Raw genomic sequence first — 16,555 nt, 5'->3', positions numbered from 1 at the left:
ATGTTATTAAGAGTTAAAAAATGTAATGTATATGACTGAAGTATGGCGAAGTGGTATAAGTTATTATGTGTTGTATCCGCAGTGGTCAGAAGAAGCCTGTGCAGCTCACCTGACTCAGAGAGATGGATATCAAGCGAGCACTCAAGGCCAGCTCAAGGACCAGCTCTACCAGGAGATTATCAACTACTTTGACAAGGGAAAGGTAACAAACAGTTATATTATCATAAACATGATAATAAACAGCTCACTTCCTCTGCTGCTGCTGTATGAATAAGATTTGAAGGGCCAAAACTGAATCTATTTATTGGTCAACCTGTAAAGGTTATGAAGGTTACGAAGCCGAATCTGTTGTGTGTTAGCTCAAAAACTCATAAAATATAAGCTAAACACACACACCCATTTAATGTATGGCCTTGCCATATGGCCAAAAAAAAAAAAAAAGAAAGCTTTCACACCTATTAGTGTGTTTGCGTAGTCTGAGACAGGGGCTAACTAATATGTTTGGTTTCACACTGCTGATTATTAAATGAAACCCAAAGTAAAAAATGTGGACTGAGGGGTGTATAGAAAATGCTGAAAACATACTTGTATAACTCTTTTATTCATTGCTCAGTACAGCAACAGAAAAAAGGTTAACAAAAAAATGTGTACATGTGTGCGTGGAAAACATCATCAGATTCCTGCATTTATTTTCTCTTTTTGCTCATCGATCTCGATTTCCACTTCCACACATCACAACTCAGTTTATCAGTTTGGATCAATCACAAAAAGATGTCAGTAACCCAAATTTATGTCATGTTGGCTTCACTTCTTGCAGTTGGATTGATTCAGAGTCGAATCGCTTTCTCACTGCAATCAAACTGGATTCAGTCAGAAGCAGACTGAGGCCACTTTGCTCAGTCACTCTTGGATTAATTGTTTTGCTTCACACCTGAGTGTGATTGCAGTGTTCTCACCTGCTTAAGCTAACTGCACCAAGGGGGTGAAACACACCAGGGCTCTGTTCAAATGGACTAAACACTGCATATGTGAAAACCACCCTAATACGTCACACCAACAACAAATATAACATCTCATAACCACAGCCGTATGTGTTGTGCACCTGTACCATATCAATTATCCAAAGATCAGCACCACCACTTACACTGTGTGGCCATTTTGTCAGGTATCGGTGCCCTTTTGTAGGTATTTAATTAATGCCTGTGGTGGAGGACGCGTGGTTGAGCGATGTGTGTGAATGGAGGGCGGAGTCCGAAAGAATGAGTGAGTAATTCCAGGAATGAGCATGCACCTGTGGATAATTAACATGGTTCTTTTTGCATAATGTGTGCGTTGTTGGGGGAGAGAACGAACAAGAGAGCAGGTAGAATGAGCTGAGCGGCGAGAAAGCAGAAACACATGCAGTTGTGTGGTTTATTAACGTGCTGTGCACCGAAAAGTGCCCCGGTAAAAAGGGAGAGGAAATAATATATAAAAGCCAAGTCATGCTCTCTAAAGTCCGCCTCCCTTGTCCTCATTTCTCGACACACCTACCATTGGGTTCTACAATGACTGTAGCCAATCTGTTGTTCTGTACATTTGACAATTCCCCTCTACCCCATCCATCAATAAAACCACCACTGAGCAGATATCATCTGAGTGGTGAACTTTTCTCGGCACAGCTGTGACGGTGGCATGGTAATGGCATCCATGGTGTATCGGGCACAGCAGCATTACCTAATAAAGTGGTAAACTCTGTATTCCTGAAGCAACCACTTTCTACTGATGCTCTGGGTATTCTAGAGACCACACACGCACACACACACACACACACACACACACACACACACACACACACACACACACACAAACATGCATTCCAGCTCCAAGGACAGCAGAAAGCATTTAAAGTGATGTATTCATATTTTGAAGCAAGCAGAGAGCATACTCCTGGAGGAGTGCAGTGGATATTAGAACCCGAGGAGTGGACCTCAGTGCTTGTGCTCGTCCAGAGCTGTTTGATCTCCATTAGGGTTTTGTATCACAGTGGAGCCCTGAATATTGTTCAGGGAGTTAGAGGCATGTCAAGAGACATGGAGAGCTCTTCGCTTGACAGTGCAGTCACAGATTCCCAGTAGCTTTTTCCCCCTATTCTGAAGCTCATTATGTGGCTTGGGGACACAAATTGCATGTGTGTGTGTGTGTGTGTGTGTGTGTGTGTGTGTGTGTGTCTCTGTCCGTGTGTGTGTGGTAGTAGGCAAGTCTTTCCCTGCCATTGCCAGTCCCATAATTAGAATTCCCTACTGAGGCCTCTTTCAGGCCTGTGTGTGTAGGTGGGGGTTGCGGGGGTGAGAAAGTGGAAGAGCAGCTTGTCCTCGAGTGAGGGTTCGACATCCTGGCGTGCTCCGCTTCACACACTGTCAGGGACTGAGTGCACCCTTTTCTAGCATCGCTATTTTAAATGTAGCTCCTCCTGTTGGGACTGGGCCAGATGGCCACAGAGAACGAAGGAGAGATGAATAGAGATAAAGTGAGAGTGGAAGCTGAGAGCCCGAGCACGACTCGCCATCCTCAGCCAAGTATTTTTTTTCCCTCCACATCTCTGTTTAGGTCTTTGGCTCCATAGTACTCCATTAGTCCTCCTCTGATCAACTCTTGTGATTCAAGACATTTATGAATAGAGTAAATTAATTATCCCACTGAATTTACAGCTCAGTAACAGAAGTGGAATTTGATTATATTTAAAGCGTTTGTTTTGTGGCATTATAACTGCTATTGCTATATTCAAGCACTGTAGAAATGACTTTCTCTTTCTGGAGCTGAATTATTCACATCATTAGGAGCAGCAGTAATGGTGATAATCCATCAATCCCAATCAGAAAGCTCATGCATTATCAGTTTGAGCAAAGAAAAGCTTCCAAGCACCAAAACAGCACAAGTGCTACAAATATGCTGCATATGCATGTATGTATATTACAAAACATTCACTCCAAACACCAAGGTCAAGGGACTTATTATTTAGATGCACATTGTAAAGCCTGTAAGCCTCCATATTGTCTCTAGATCTTTCAATATTAATGCTGTTAATAATACAGTCTTGATTATCTCTGAATTTTTTTTTTGTTTGTTTGTTTTTTTTTTGTTTTTTTTTTTGTTTTTATTTTCATATAAAGAAACTTAGAATCAGTGTGAGGTTTGCTTTTTTCCAGTTTAACTGTAGTCCTAAGACAATTGTGTGGATTTCAGTGTGCTTTGAATTGTGTGTTATTGGCATCATATGCATAATATGATGCACTGTAGTGCTGCTTCAGTACACCATTAATCTCTGACCCAGGCACCTCCGACATACTTTTAACATAACACTGTTAGATCATATTTTTATGTGTATTGTTTATTTATAAATTTTTTCCATCATTTACTGTCTGTCTGTCTTCTTTCTTTCTTTTTCTGATTGAGTAATGTAATAAAAATCAGTAAGGCTGTTTTGCATTTTTTACAGTGTCTAATCACTTCATGTGGTTTTTTGTGTGTGTGTGTGTGTTTGTGTTTGTCTGTGTTTGTCTGTGTTTGTCTGTGTTTGTGTGTGTTTGTGTGTGTTTGTGTGTGTCCTGTTGTACAGATGTGGGAGGAGGCCATCATACTGGGGAAGGAGCTTGCTGAACAGTACGAGAATGAGATGTTTGACTTTGAACAGCTCAGTGCTTTACTGGTGCGTCTAAGCATACTGTCTGTGTGAATCTCACTACACAGCATGCATGTTTAAATGTGCATCAACAAAGTGCAGAATGAGAATGTAAAATGAGACATTTATGCTCTCTTTTGCCCCCCGCCCCCCCACACTCCTCTCTCTCTCGCTCTCTCTTTCTCTCTGTCTCTTTCTGTCTCTCTCTCTCTCTCTCAGAGAAAGCAGGCACAGTTCTATGAGAACATAGTGAAGGTGATCAGGCCAAAACCGGACTACTTTGCTGTAGGATATTATGGTCTGGGTTTCCCTTCTTTCCTCAGGGTGAGTTACTCTTACAGATCAGTACAAAACTTCACATCCCGCTGGGTTTCTGAGTGAAAACAGAAACAACGACCTCTATTTTATGATTTCAAAAATATATATTCTCTAAATGCTATAAATGAAATGTGAGTCTACTTTAAAACAAACCAGCTATTCAAAATAAGTTTTGTTTTTTTCACTGTTCATGTCTTAAAACAACATCTGGGCATGTTGGTTTTCTTGTGATAATGGATGATTGCATGAAACATAACTCAGACTTGTTGGTAAAAATGAAATTTTTTCTTTCTCATCATTTTGTCCTCAGGGTATGCAAATGTTTGCACTCAAATGTACTCATGAATAAATTACCTAAAAGCAATAAATAATCTTTGCCTAATACTCTGCTGCAACAAATCCCTGTGTAGATGAGGTAGGTAATGGGGTCACAAAGCAGGCACCACTAATGTTTTTTTAGTAGTAAGTGTTGGTGACTGGTCCCAGTATTCAACCATGAAGACATTTTGCCACTCATACAAATGATTTTTCAGTTCTGCCGACTGACTGGATATAAATCCCTGCTGTTTAACTGTAGCATGCCTCTGTCATGATATCATTATCAAGAACATGTTGTCAGGGGTTGGAGTTGTGAATTAAAATGAAAGCTCCAGAGTAAACATGTCAAGAAGGCCAGATATCTGTTCATCTCCGCTAAAACACCAGGATGTCTCATAAATATAGATCCCACCACTGGCACCCAGAAATATCTTCATTCATTTATTCATTCATCCATTAAGATAAATATGCTCTGCATTGATTAGTCATTAATGATGATGTCTGAAGTCTAGCCAGATCTAGGCTTCTCACATTGCATGAGTCGTTAAACATGCATCAACAGCAAAGTGATAATTAGCCAACAATTATTTGTTTTAAATAGATCCTTATACTTGATATAATTGCCAAAAGCTAATTCGATCTTATCAGTATTGCAGTTGGTACCTCATGGATTTTTTTTTTCCGTAACGGCTTTCAGAAAGGCCTGGTTTTAGGAGACACTAAAGTGTGCAAATTGCTATTTTCACATGTTCCGCACCCTTGCTGTCATGCGATATGAGGATATTTTCCACTCACATGAGATTGAGTCCTAGCAGCTGGGTGCTCAGGCACTCTTCTGTACTTCCTTAATGGAGAGATGAGATTGTAATAACCGTTTTTGCCCAGGCTTGCCATAGCAAGAACACAGGAACATGGGAATAATCAGTGTAAACTTGGGGAATATATGGAAAATTCCATTTCATTATCATGTAAATGAGAACTGATTTCCTTATTTATTTATTTTTTGACACTGTGGACAGAAATGGCCTTTTATCAGCTGATTTTCTAGAATACTGTAGAACTGGTCAGCTGTGTCATCAACGCCACCATTTATGCTAAAAAACATAATCAGCTTGTTGATTGGCTGTTTCTTGGCAGTGTTCCTCAGCTAAAGTAGATGAATACGGTGAGAAAGCTTTTTAAACTGGTGCTGATGTCACTCTTTGGGGTTGCTGCCTTTTCCGTGCTGACTGGCATGCTTAATTATTAGAGGTAATCAATAGCTCCAATAAAGCCACTTTGTTTTCTCCGAACCGGATTGATTTTAGGCAATAGGACTTCATTTGTCTCCTTATGAAGGCATCTATTGCATGAGTGGCTGGGAGTAGATATCGTCACACAGCCAGAAACTCTCAAATCCATAATCTCAGCAGTTGTGAAGGTATTGATTGATTGCAGCATATAACGAAACAAAAATATTTTTGAGAATATTAGAATATAACAAAAATAACAAAATTAAATATTGCCAATTAAACATAAGCTCTTTGGCCAAGAGATTTAATGTACACTAGTGTGCAGGGTTGCCAGGTCTCGGCAAAATGTCCACCCCCACCTACAACTCAAAAACTTTACATAAAGACCCGAAACTACCCCAGAAATTCAGACATTGGAAAAAGGAGTCATTTTTCTTATTTTTCTAAATATTTTCATTGGAAGCAAGTTTTCCATGGAAATATGGGGCACTTTATTTCAAATTTTGATGTTATTCTGCTGAGATGAGCACCAGACAGTGTTTATGATTACAGCAGCAGTACTTAGGTACAAATCTAGCGTATCCAGGTGAGATTATCTGCCAATGCAAAGGTGAGACTTGGACATATGCTGTTTTTAAGAAGTGTAAATCTTTATGGTGGGATGTCATGTGGGATGATCTGATTGTTAACAAACTTATATGCATAATATTGACCACCCCAAAAACCTAGTTTATTGAACACGCTCCTAGACTTCCATTATGTGCAAATTTTATATTCTTTTTTCACCTTTCTCACAGGGAACTGTTTTGAAACTCTTGTTCATGGAAATCATGCAATCATCCACAGCTGTGTACAATAGAGATTCAAGTAGTCTTTTAATAGTTCGTAGTACACTGTAAATATGAAAGTAACGGTTTTGTCGTCACTGAGTGGTGAATCATAAAAAGGGAAAACCTGAATAAAATGGTGCTAACTTCTTAGATGAAAAATATTACTCAATGTTTCCTACTCTTAATCATCCTTATTTACTAAAGCCTTACATAAAATTTGCTTGTATGCTCTCTCCCTTTGTGTGTGTGTGTGTGTGTGTGTGTGCTCGCTCAGTGTTAGCTAGAAGAGATCAAGACTCTTAAACTGTGTGAAAATAAAGCATATTTAACATATGCAGCCTCGCCTCTCCTTCCACTGCCCTCTAATTTATGAGGTGCCATGCTCTCATTAGGATTCCTCACAGACTGGAGTTCTTTGACAAGATTTAAAAATGGCTTCTGTTTTCTCAGTTATATGGAGGGGGTTACTTTCTGCTGTTATCTTTATCAGTTCTGTAAATTCTTTGGAGTATATTTTAGATTATTATAAATATTATAGATTATTATTAGATTGTTATAAATTTATATTATTATAAATTTTAGATTATTATTCAGTAACCTCAGATGTCAAATAAAGACACAGTATGACCCCTGTTATTTAATGTTTTTGCTATTGTTTTGTCTGTAATAATTATGAATTAAGCTTCATGAGAAGACGAAACAGTAGCCAACTTCTGAAGCCACATCGAGAACAAACCAAAACAGCAAATCTGTCTCTAATGTCGATGTGTCTAATCCATTACATTACTGAGCTGGTGCTGTGCCAAGGTAAAAGCAGCAGTACAAGCTCCAACAAATTAATTCCACATATGCAGATTGTGTTTTCAAACCATATCCTCTGCCAAATTGAAAGACAGAATTTGCCACTCATGGTAATGCCCCCCGTGGCTGTAATTTGTTACTGCTCGTGTTTTTTGCATTGCGCACTGAGCCAGACTGGGAGAAGTGCAGTCTGAGTTGCTGTGCATCTCTGTGAAGAGACCTCCCCTGCAGTGGGAAAATAGAAAACGTGTTGCGCCTGCATTTTCCTTGCTCAAAGAGCCTCTTTGGTATGCACATGGAGCCATGAGAGGCGTAGCATCTAACTCCTCCATAACCCGAATAGCTGCTGGCGTGAACATGCGCATGCAGAACAGACATGCTGCCGGTTGCCATCTTATCGCTCGAAGCAGATTTGAAACGTACCTCCGACATATTTCATCTCCGCAGTGCACTCGCTTAATTGGAAGACTGAAGTATGTGGGTTCAGGTGGTTTGTAGAAGCTGAGTGAGCTCTTTCACTGCTTGCTTACACCTCAATTCTGTCCTAATGCACACACTGAGAGGAGGAACATATGGCTGTCTGAGTGAGAGTTGCAGTGTGTTTGATGGACTCTGAAAGCTGCGTCTAAAGGGAGGAAGCTAATTGTACGTTTTCAGCCTGTCACAACTCCTCCAAATCAACTGCTTTTGCTCTTTCTGGACATGATGTTAAATTTGTGTGACAGCAAAATTAGTCCATCATCTTTACTGATGACGTGTTTGAGCTGTGACGCATTTTTGTAGTAGAATGACTGGAGGTTAATTTTTATTATTTTTTTTTTTCTTTTCAGATGATGGTTGTGTATTATTAAGCCTGTATATGGGGGGAGGTGTATCTATGATTTATGTGTAGGCACTGGATAGAAATGTATTTTAGTGACTGTTTTGAGCAAGTCAGTGATGGGATAATAATCAGTTCTAGTATATAGCAGACTAGTATAAAATTCCCACTCACTTCACATATATTATATTTAACTGTTTTGAAGGTATATCCAAATCCATTTAGCAGTCATACTAAAGAAGGTCGTAATAATGCCATAACTGGCCGTATAATTCATGCTAATGGTCTTGGAACCTTCTCATAAACAGTCTTTTCTCTGCCATAAGTCATGACTAGTTCCCAGAGTGCAGTTCCCATCATGTCCAGCGTTTCTGTTGATCACGTGCTTGTTGAGATGATTTGAGTCGTGCCTGGGTCCATTCTGCCAGCCAGCGTTATGTCGGTGTGTGTCTGCGGTGTGTGACTTAGGTTAGGAGTAGCTTGCGTTCCAGCAACCCTTTGTTTTTGGCTGTCCCAACTTGCCAGACGAGCATGTTTGGAGTTTGGAGCACATTCAGGAAACCAATTTCCTAAAACGCCACTGTTGCTATTGAGCTTGTAGTGACCTTGTCTTCCAGAGAGAGCTGCCAAGAGACAGCTCTAGCATCACATTCTCTTTGAATTGCAGATTACTGTGATGAATTTAAAACGCACTTTTGCTGGCAACCACAATTTGAGATTCAGGATTTAAATAATTACGCTACAGCTGTCCTCAGGCTTCTGTCTTCAGCACAGAGATCTGTTTTTTTTTTCCTCCATGAGTCAGCTGAATCTGTATTTAAAGTTTTAATATATTTATAATGACTAATTTACTGGTTACACTCTTTCTTTTATTTTAGGAGTGTTCCCTAAAATCACATAGCCTTACATACAAGGCTTCCAGTATTGTGCTATATAAACATTAAGACAATGACACAATGTTCTTGGTAACTTTCGTACATTAGTGAATTTTATATTGAGCCCTTGCACAATATCACACCTTGAACACATTGCGGGATTATATGTCCTTGAGTATAATAGTGTGTAGAAAGAAGCACTTCTATTGTCCAGAATAAATGCACATTGATCTGAAGAGCTTGAAGTGCTTCCTCACTCACTTCCAGTAGATTTATGCTATAGGACTGCATTTGTATGATGGGTTGCTCATATTTGCAGTGTAAATGTGTTAAACACTTATTTGCTTGGAGAGCATGGTTAACAGTTACAGTAGAACCTGAGCACGTATGCTGATATTGAAGATCCTGAGCATTGCACTGCCTTAGCCAGGTTACAGTGTCATTTTATTGTGGTTGTGGGAATGTCAGAATTTAACTGTATTTATTCTGTCAAAAGGGAGACTTACTGTAACTACTGTAAGCGTCATTGTTAAAGTGTGTGTGTGTGTGTGCACATCATGCTGGTGTGTGTATAGGTAAAGTACGGAGCTGTTGAATTTTCAGACCTGATTGGTTAAAAAGGTCTGTCCTCTGGTCAGTGCCTGGCCATTTGTTCATTAATGTCAGTGTGTTTGTACAAGTCCATGTGGACTGATTGTTGCAGCCTTTGTGTTGTGTGTGTTAATCAGGTTTTGTGCTTGTGTTGTGCAGAATAAGATGTTTATCTACCGGGGGAAAGAGTACGAGCGGAGGGAGGATTTTGAGGCGAGGCTGCTCACACAGTTCCCCAACGCTGAGAAGATGAAGACCACCACTGCCCCCAGCGATGAGCTCCGCCTTTCCTCCGGCCAGTGTATCCTTCCATAGTGCTGCCATATTCACACAACACAACCATATTCTCTTATTTTATAGCTGCATTTAAATCTAGACCCAATTAAAAACGCTTCAGTTGTACCTCTGGGGTAGCCTTTAAAGGTTCTATGTAGAATCCTACAGCAGGGAGTTTGCCTATCAGACATGTTTGGAATCTAAGAAGCATTAAGCATCCCAGAAAACATCTGAAGAACCATGTTTTCTAAAATTGTATATGGTTAATTAATGTAACAGGTTTCTTTTTTCTTAACTGTGTGTGTGTAGATATTCAGTGTTTCACAGTGAAGCCGATACTCGAGCTTCCTCCCAAATTTCAAAACAAGCCTGTGTGTGAGCAAATAGTCAGGTATCATCATCATTCTCATCCTCATTGTTCATTGTTCATTGTACTACAGTGCAGCATTCTTAAAGATCACACATTAAAACACATTTTGGTTGTTAATATTCCATCCAACAGAAAGGAAAAAGGAGCCACTTGATAGTTTGAAAGCAAAACTGATCTTTTCGGCCTATTAGTTCAAGTCATATTGTGCTCAATTCATCAGAATGAATCACTTAGAACAATTAAAATTATTTTTCTGGTATCTTCCATCAAAACGCAGTGACTCTTGTCCACCTCTACATATTTTGAACGTCACCATGCGCGTGTCAGTTGGGAAAAGTCTATCTAATAATCTATCTAATAATGTCTATCTAATAATGCAATTCCACTTCCCCCTCCTGCATCCTCAGCTATCACCAAGTGGAAATATTGAACCAATTTTACTCTGCCGAGTTATGCAACAAAACTGAGTTAAAATTGTCGTCCTCCATGTTGCTTCAGGCATAGAAATCATAATTTCTTTTTAGTTAGGCCAAATTAATTGGTAGGTAATGTAATTTAACTCAAAAATATTACAGGAAGACTATGTGCATTAATACAACTCTGTAGAATGGGTGTATCTACTTCATGTATCTACAGTCTTTATCCTGCTAATATCTCTGCTGATGAAGCATCATGTTTGTGGCCTCACCAAAAAAAGTTTTTGGTCTTTGGCTGACATTTTGGCTATGAACTGTGGTGTTCTCTCATCACATGTAAAAGCATTGTTTGAGTCTGACTATCATCTTCATGTTCACTCAGTGAAGTGTTTAAATGTGAGGTGACTATGTTTTGCTAGCATTAGAGTTATAAAACAGTTTTTATACTGAACTGTACAGTACTGCACTTTTGTCTCTGTTTCCACATGCCATAAAGATTGTCAAGCATCTGGTCAAGCTAATTAATATGCCTAGTAAAAATAGTTTGTAACAACAGCCAGACCACATCCTTGGAGCATGTGTGTAGTGCAACGGGTGGCAAGAGCCAGAAAAAATTCACTTGGCCTTTACCATTAACCAAATGGAGCATACTACTTTTAAACAAATGTATCACATGGAAAGTCAATAGGGAGTAGAGTTTTTCTATATCTGGTTGTTGGACAAGTGAATTCAACAAGAAAATAAAAAGTATACAGGGTAGCTTCACTTCACTTTAGCACTTAAACTTTTTAAATGACTAGTGATCATACAGAATCACGAACAGTAAGGAATTAGTAGACAAATGATCAAAAGCTTGAGGATCTCATCTGTCCTGATACTTTATAAGCATTGAAGTAGCTGTATAAGAAACTGTAGTTCTTTTAAAGTTTAGTTCTTAGAGTGGAATTTTACCAAAGGTCTGTGTTTGTCTTTTTGCCTTGCTGTCTCTGTATTCTTTCCATCAGGGTGACATATTTCTTGTTCTAGTCAAACACGCTCTACTAGATGAATGAAAAGCCTGTACACATCCCAGATGTACTTTGATCTGGCTGGCATTGAAATGCTGCTGACTTTTCAGTTTGATATTTTATTCATATTGCACAGTAATTACAAAATCTAATTCAAAAGCCTCTGAGAACAGATGGCGTTTATTTCCAGGCAGAGAGTGTGAGGAGGAGATAAAAAAAAGAAAAAAAAGCTGTGTTTTGTGGCTCATTGTCAGCGGAGGTGTATGTATATAAGAGAAATACAGAGTGAGCAGTTGTTGTCAGTTCTTTTTAAAGTCTTGAGTGTGTGCCATACTTCTGGTTACTGCATGCCCATCTTCTCCCTCCAGTCTTTTTCTCCTTTTCATAAATAAATGAAGCCCATCCGTTGCGTTGCCTCAAGCGTTCGCCCTGCTCCTTATTCCTGTAGACAGGAGATTCCTCTAGCCTCTATGACAGCTTATATACTGCTACTCCATCATATCACATTCATCCGAGAGCTGACCCAGTGTCATGCTGTTGGACTGGAGACATCAGTGACTCACTAACGGATGCTCTGCTCTCTTTCACACAGCTTTTACACCATCAATGAGGTCATTAAGTTCCAGTACTCCAGACCCATCCGCAAAGGCGAGAAAGATCCGGATAATGAATTTGCTGTATGTATTGGTTTGTTATTTGCTTGGGCAAGGGAACGACATATGCTTATACTCAAAGCACACTGCTACTGGGTTTATAAAGGCAGATTAAATCTGATAATAAGATGTGTGATTTGAGATTTTTGCAGCCTAAACAATTGAAGATTTTCCAATTGAAATCTGTTAAAACATGAAATGTAATGTCTGACCACAAAATATTTATTCTGCTATGAACAAACCATCTCTTGACAGTCAAGAGCTAGCCACTCAACTGACATTTAGCATTATTTCAACAGATAATAATTTATTTCTTATAATGTTATTATTTTATATATTTAATCAATAGAGTGTCCATTTCCTGTTATTAAGCCTATGGATTATCTATTGAACATCAACAACCATAAAAATTTGACATGCACACGTGGCTTTTAATTGTTTGAAGTGTCTCTACCCATAAAGACTGTAATAAGAGCATGGACTAAACTCAGAATCGAGGCAGGTAATGGAGGAGAGTACCTGAGTCTCATGCAATAAAATATGTCCCGTCTTCATGCATCCGCATCCATCTATCATTGGATTTTACTTTAATCTTAAACATGATCCATGATGAAATCCATGTGTTGATTGATGCTTAACTTTCCTTATTCAGTGAACAAACGGCTGTAATTTACTAGATCAAACAGTGTGACTGTGCAAGCAAACTGAACTATAGTCCAATTAAACAAATCAGACTATTAAACTTGACTGATGGGGGTGGAGGGGAGGGGGGTTGGTGTTTGAGTACTAAATACTCCAGAGCACCAGCAAAAATTTGCACAAAAAAATTTTTTAAATGAGAACCAAATTAAAAAAAGAAAGTAAGTTCAGCCATTTGAATGGCAAACTAGCACATGTGGACATCTTCGTATGAAATTAAATTGATAACAGACACAATTGATCTGCTGGTGCTTTGAATTCATTCAGTTTCAAAATCACTGGAAATTCAGCTTAAAAAAATCTAATAAAAATAAATAAATCAGATTTGTCTAGCCATCTGAAGGTTCAGGAGGAGTTCAAACCAAATAACTGCTTTTTCTAAGTGGTCTGTCCTGTGCAGCCATTCGTCTATAATTTTACCCATTACCTTTTTTCCTTTTTCTATTTGTGTTCATTTTTGTCATTTTGTTCTGTCTAATAGAATATGTGGATTGAAAGGACCACATATGTCACAGCCTACAAGCTCCCCGGGATCCTGCGCTGGTTTGAAGTCATCTCCGTCTCTGCAGTCAGTACACTGAACCACTGTGTTCTCTGATTAATTTTCCCTCAATTAAGTTCGAGATTTTTTTTTTTCTAAAGCAATGGGCTCTAGAGTGTTGGAATAAGGTTTGCTTGTAGAAAGAAATTGGTATTGATTATTAGATCAAAATATAAAGTGTTATTCTCAGTGGGTTTGAAAACACCAAAAACGGCAAAAGAAATGAATTAGAAACATAAACTCACAGCATGACAAATTACTCAGTAGGTTTGTAGGAGTCATTTTACTTGTCCTTAATTTAAAGTGCTTTTGAGGGTTGTAATAATTTAGAGGGGGGTGTACGTGTGTGTGTGTGAGAGAGAAAGGCACAGAGTTGTTTTATCAGCCTGAGAAAGGGGCCTGTTAACAGTACCCAATAGTTCTACATGTCCTCAGTGAATCTCCGGTTTTGTGCTGAGGTTAGCACTTTTGTGCTGATTAATTAGTCTGGATTGTGTTCTATAATAATTCAGGCCTTGATCAGGAATTTAGGAAATCTTTGACAAAGCAGCTTCGTTAGTTTCTCAGCTTGAGTGCTTCTCCCACACAAATCTCTCACTATCTCTCTCACTCCCTCTCTCCTCTAAATGTTCCCATTTTTTTCCCCATTCCCTGTGTGTGTGTGTGTGTGTGTGTGTGTGTGTGTAGCTCAAGCTGATCTAGTTTCACTCATCTGATGCCCAGATTGCTGATTTTTTTTTTTTTGTCAGTTGATTCTTATTTTCTTTCTCACATAATCACAAACACAAATCCTCCTCTCCCTTACGCTCCCTCCATCTTCATCATGTGCGTATATTTCTGTCCATATTCAGATGTTGTTGTTTATTCTGATAATCCTCACGATGTTCTCATTAGCTATTTGCAGAGCTATGTGTTGTGGCCAGGAACAGACAGATTTGTTTCGGTCTCAGCTTCAGTCTCTCACAGTGTGTTGTGACATCCTTCTCACAGACAGGGAATGAATAAGGGACAATCTGCAGTAAATATCCAGTCCCAGCAGTAAAAATCCAGATGAACAGATTACCTTTTTAAACCCCTATCAGAAACGATAGGATAGCAGTTTTTTTAAGAATTCAAACTGGATTAGACGTGACATTTTTCTTGTAGTTTCTTTTAGCACATTGGATAAGGAGGTAGTAGAAGCTTCATTTAAATAGAGTTATATAGCATCTTTTTTGAGAAATGCTGACATTAATGCAGACTTTTCAGCAACAAATTTAATTGTTTTCTTTGAAAGTATTTGACATTGGTCAAAGCAAAAGCACATAAAATTCACCTTTGAACAGGACATTAAATAAAGGAAAGATGAATTTACTTCTAGTAGGAGTTAATTTGCTTTGAGCTCAGTTCATCTAGGTGATCTTTAATACCTTGAGTTCCTGAACCTGTAGAACAGATAAGGACAATAAAAAATTAGTCTTTTTTGCAGGAAAAGTGGAGGAACTGCTAAGTATTAAACAACAGTCGCCCCTGACCTTTGCTTTGCTATTTTCTTAAGGTCTCTTGTTACTTATAGTTTAAAAAAAAAAAGCTACACTCTTAGAAAGCTAAGAACCTTTAAGGGTCAGTAAAAGTTATATGTAGCCCTACAGCAGAGTGTTTACCTTTTACAGTTCGAAGTAGAAATATTTTTAGAAAGCTAAGAACACTTAATTATCTGATGAAGCCTTACAGAACCCCTGAATACCTTTTTTTTTAACTAGCTAACAAACCTTTTGTCATGATAAATTTCAAGAAATCACAACTTTTATATGTTTTCAGTGACTTAAATCAGGTGATTTGTTATTAATTTGCAAGCACGAGTCCTTGCTGGGCCTAGCATTAGCTATTAAAATTACATCGCACAAGGACCTCATTTTTTTTTTCTTTGCTTTATCTTTGTAAAAAATATTGATCTGTTGCGACTGCTGCTTTATTCTGCTGTGATTTCCTACTTTTAATATTTAAGTCTGCATATCTCTGTCTTTACAGGAAGAGATTAGCCCTCTGGAGAACGCCATGGAGACCATGCAACTGACCAATGAGAAGATCAACAACATGGTCCAGCGCCATCTCAATGACCCCAACCTTCCCATCAACCCCCTGTCCATGCTGCTCAATGGCATTGTGGATCCTGCCGTCATGGGTGGATTTGCTAACTATGAAAAGGTTAGAACCACGTTTTCACCTAAGAGAAAGCACAAATCATTCAATCCAACTGATTGGAATAACTGGTGTTAAATGCTTAATGCTAAAAGAGAAAAGTGTAATAAATATCAAATGCTATGAAAGCTGTTCAACTACGAATGGATTTTAGCTTTGGGGGAATGCTCATTGAGAATAATTGTCTTGTTAATTGAAGCAGCAATATCTAAATCATTTGTTTAGATACCTGCATGATGTCTCCAAAGGCACTAATCACTCAAGTGCTGCAGGAATCAAATGAATGCAAAAATAAAATGTGAAGTGCCATCAAGGAAGTAGCAAAAAGCTCAGCATGCACTCTGATAACTGTTTACTTCTCTGTTTTATCCATCACTCACTCAAAACAACGAAACCACACTGGAGATACAAAGACTTTTATCAACAGAAGAGCAAAAGAAATCCTCTTCAGCATTTAACAGTGTTTTAAAATGATTTTGCTTGGGTTTGTAAAATACATCTAAAGTAGAATAATGTGTGCAAATTGCCTCTAATAGGCTTCTACAAGGCTTAAAACTGCACCCTGTTTCAGGTTCAAAATGATCTTATGCAAACAGACAAACATAAAAACAGCTGAACAGCATCACAGTCTTGAGTTATTGCATGAATTTGAATGTCTTCTTTAACATTCACTGAAAGACTTTGCATAAAATTGTTATTTAAATATTAGTTTCATAGCCAGAATTCTGGCCAACGTATGTGGTGTTAAATCTGACAGATCAGACATGAAGGTGCATTGCACACAGTTATGAACTCTCAGGTAATAATGACTTGGGAGCTCAACACAACACTGAAACAAAACTGAGCCAGTATAATAGTCCCAGGCAAGTTAGAAGACTACTGGTCTCTTTTCCTTAACAGGGCTTACTATAAGATGAAAATAATAGCTCAACTGCTGGGAAATATTGCTTCACTGCAGTAGCAATA

At 38.6% G+C, this 16,555-nt stretch overlaps 1 protein-coding gene across 2 annotated transcripts in view; it reads left to right on the top strand.

Annotated features, from left to right (window-relative positions):
* Window positions 1-16,555, top strand: part of dock1 (dedicator of cytokinesis 1) — a 258,880-nt gene that overhangs the window by 221,059 nt on the left and 21,266 nt on the right. For both annotated transcript variants that reach the window (XM_026915791.3, XM_026915792.3), the window contains exons 38-45: window positions 83-202; window positions 3,599-3,688; window positions 3,881-3,985; window positions 9,606-9,747; window positions 10,032-10,113; window positions 12,108-12,192; window positions 13,349-13,435; window positions 15,419-15,595. In XM_026915791.3, the coding sequence (XP_026771592.2) occupies window positions 83-202; window positions 3,599-3,688; window positions 3,881-3,985; window positions 9,606-9,747; window positions 10,032-10,113; window positions 12,108-12,192; window positions 13,349-13,435; window positions 15,419-15,595 (888 nt within the window). The remainder of the gene's footprint in view (window positions 1-82; window positions 203-3,598; window positions 3,689-3,880; window positions 3,986-9,605; window positions 9,748-10,031; window positions 10,114-12,107; window positions 12,193-13,348; window positions 13,436-15,418; window positions 15,596-16,555) is intronic.

Source organism: Pangasianodon hypophthalmus, chromosome 12, assembly GCF_027358585.1.
Source record: "Pangasianodon hypophthalmus isolate fPanHyp1 chromosome 12, fPanHyp1.pri, whole genome shotgun sequence".
Classification (NCBI taxonomy): Eukaryota; Metazoa; Chordata; class Actinopteri; order Siluriformes; family Pangasiidae; genus Pangasianodon; species Pangasianodon hypophthalmus.
Note: the sequence above shows the minus strand (reverse complement) of the source record. Positions and strands in the feature narration are given on the sequence as shown.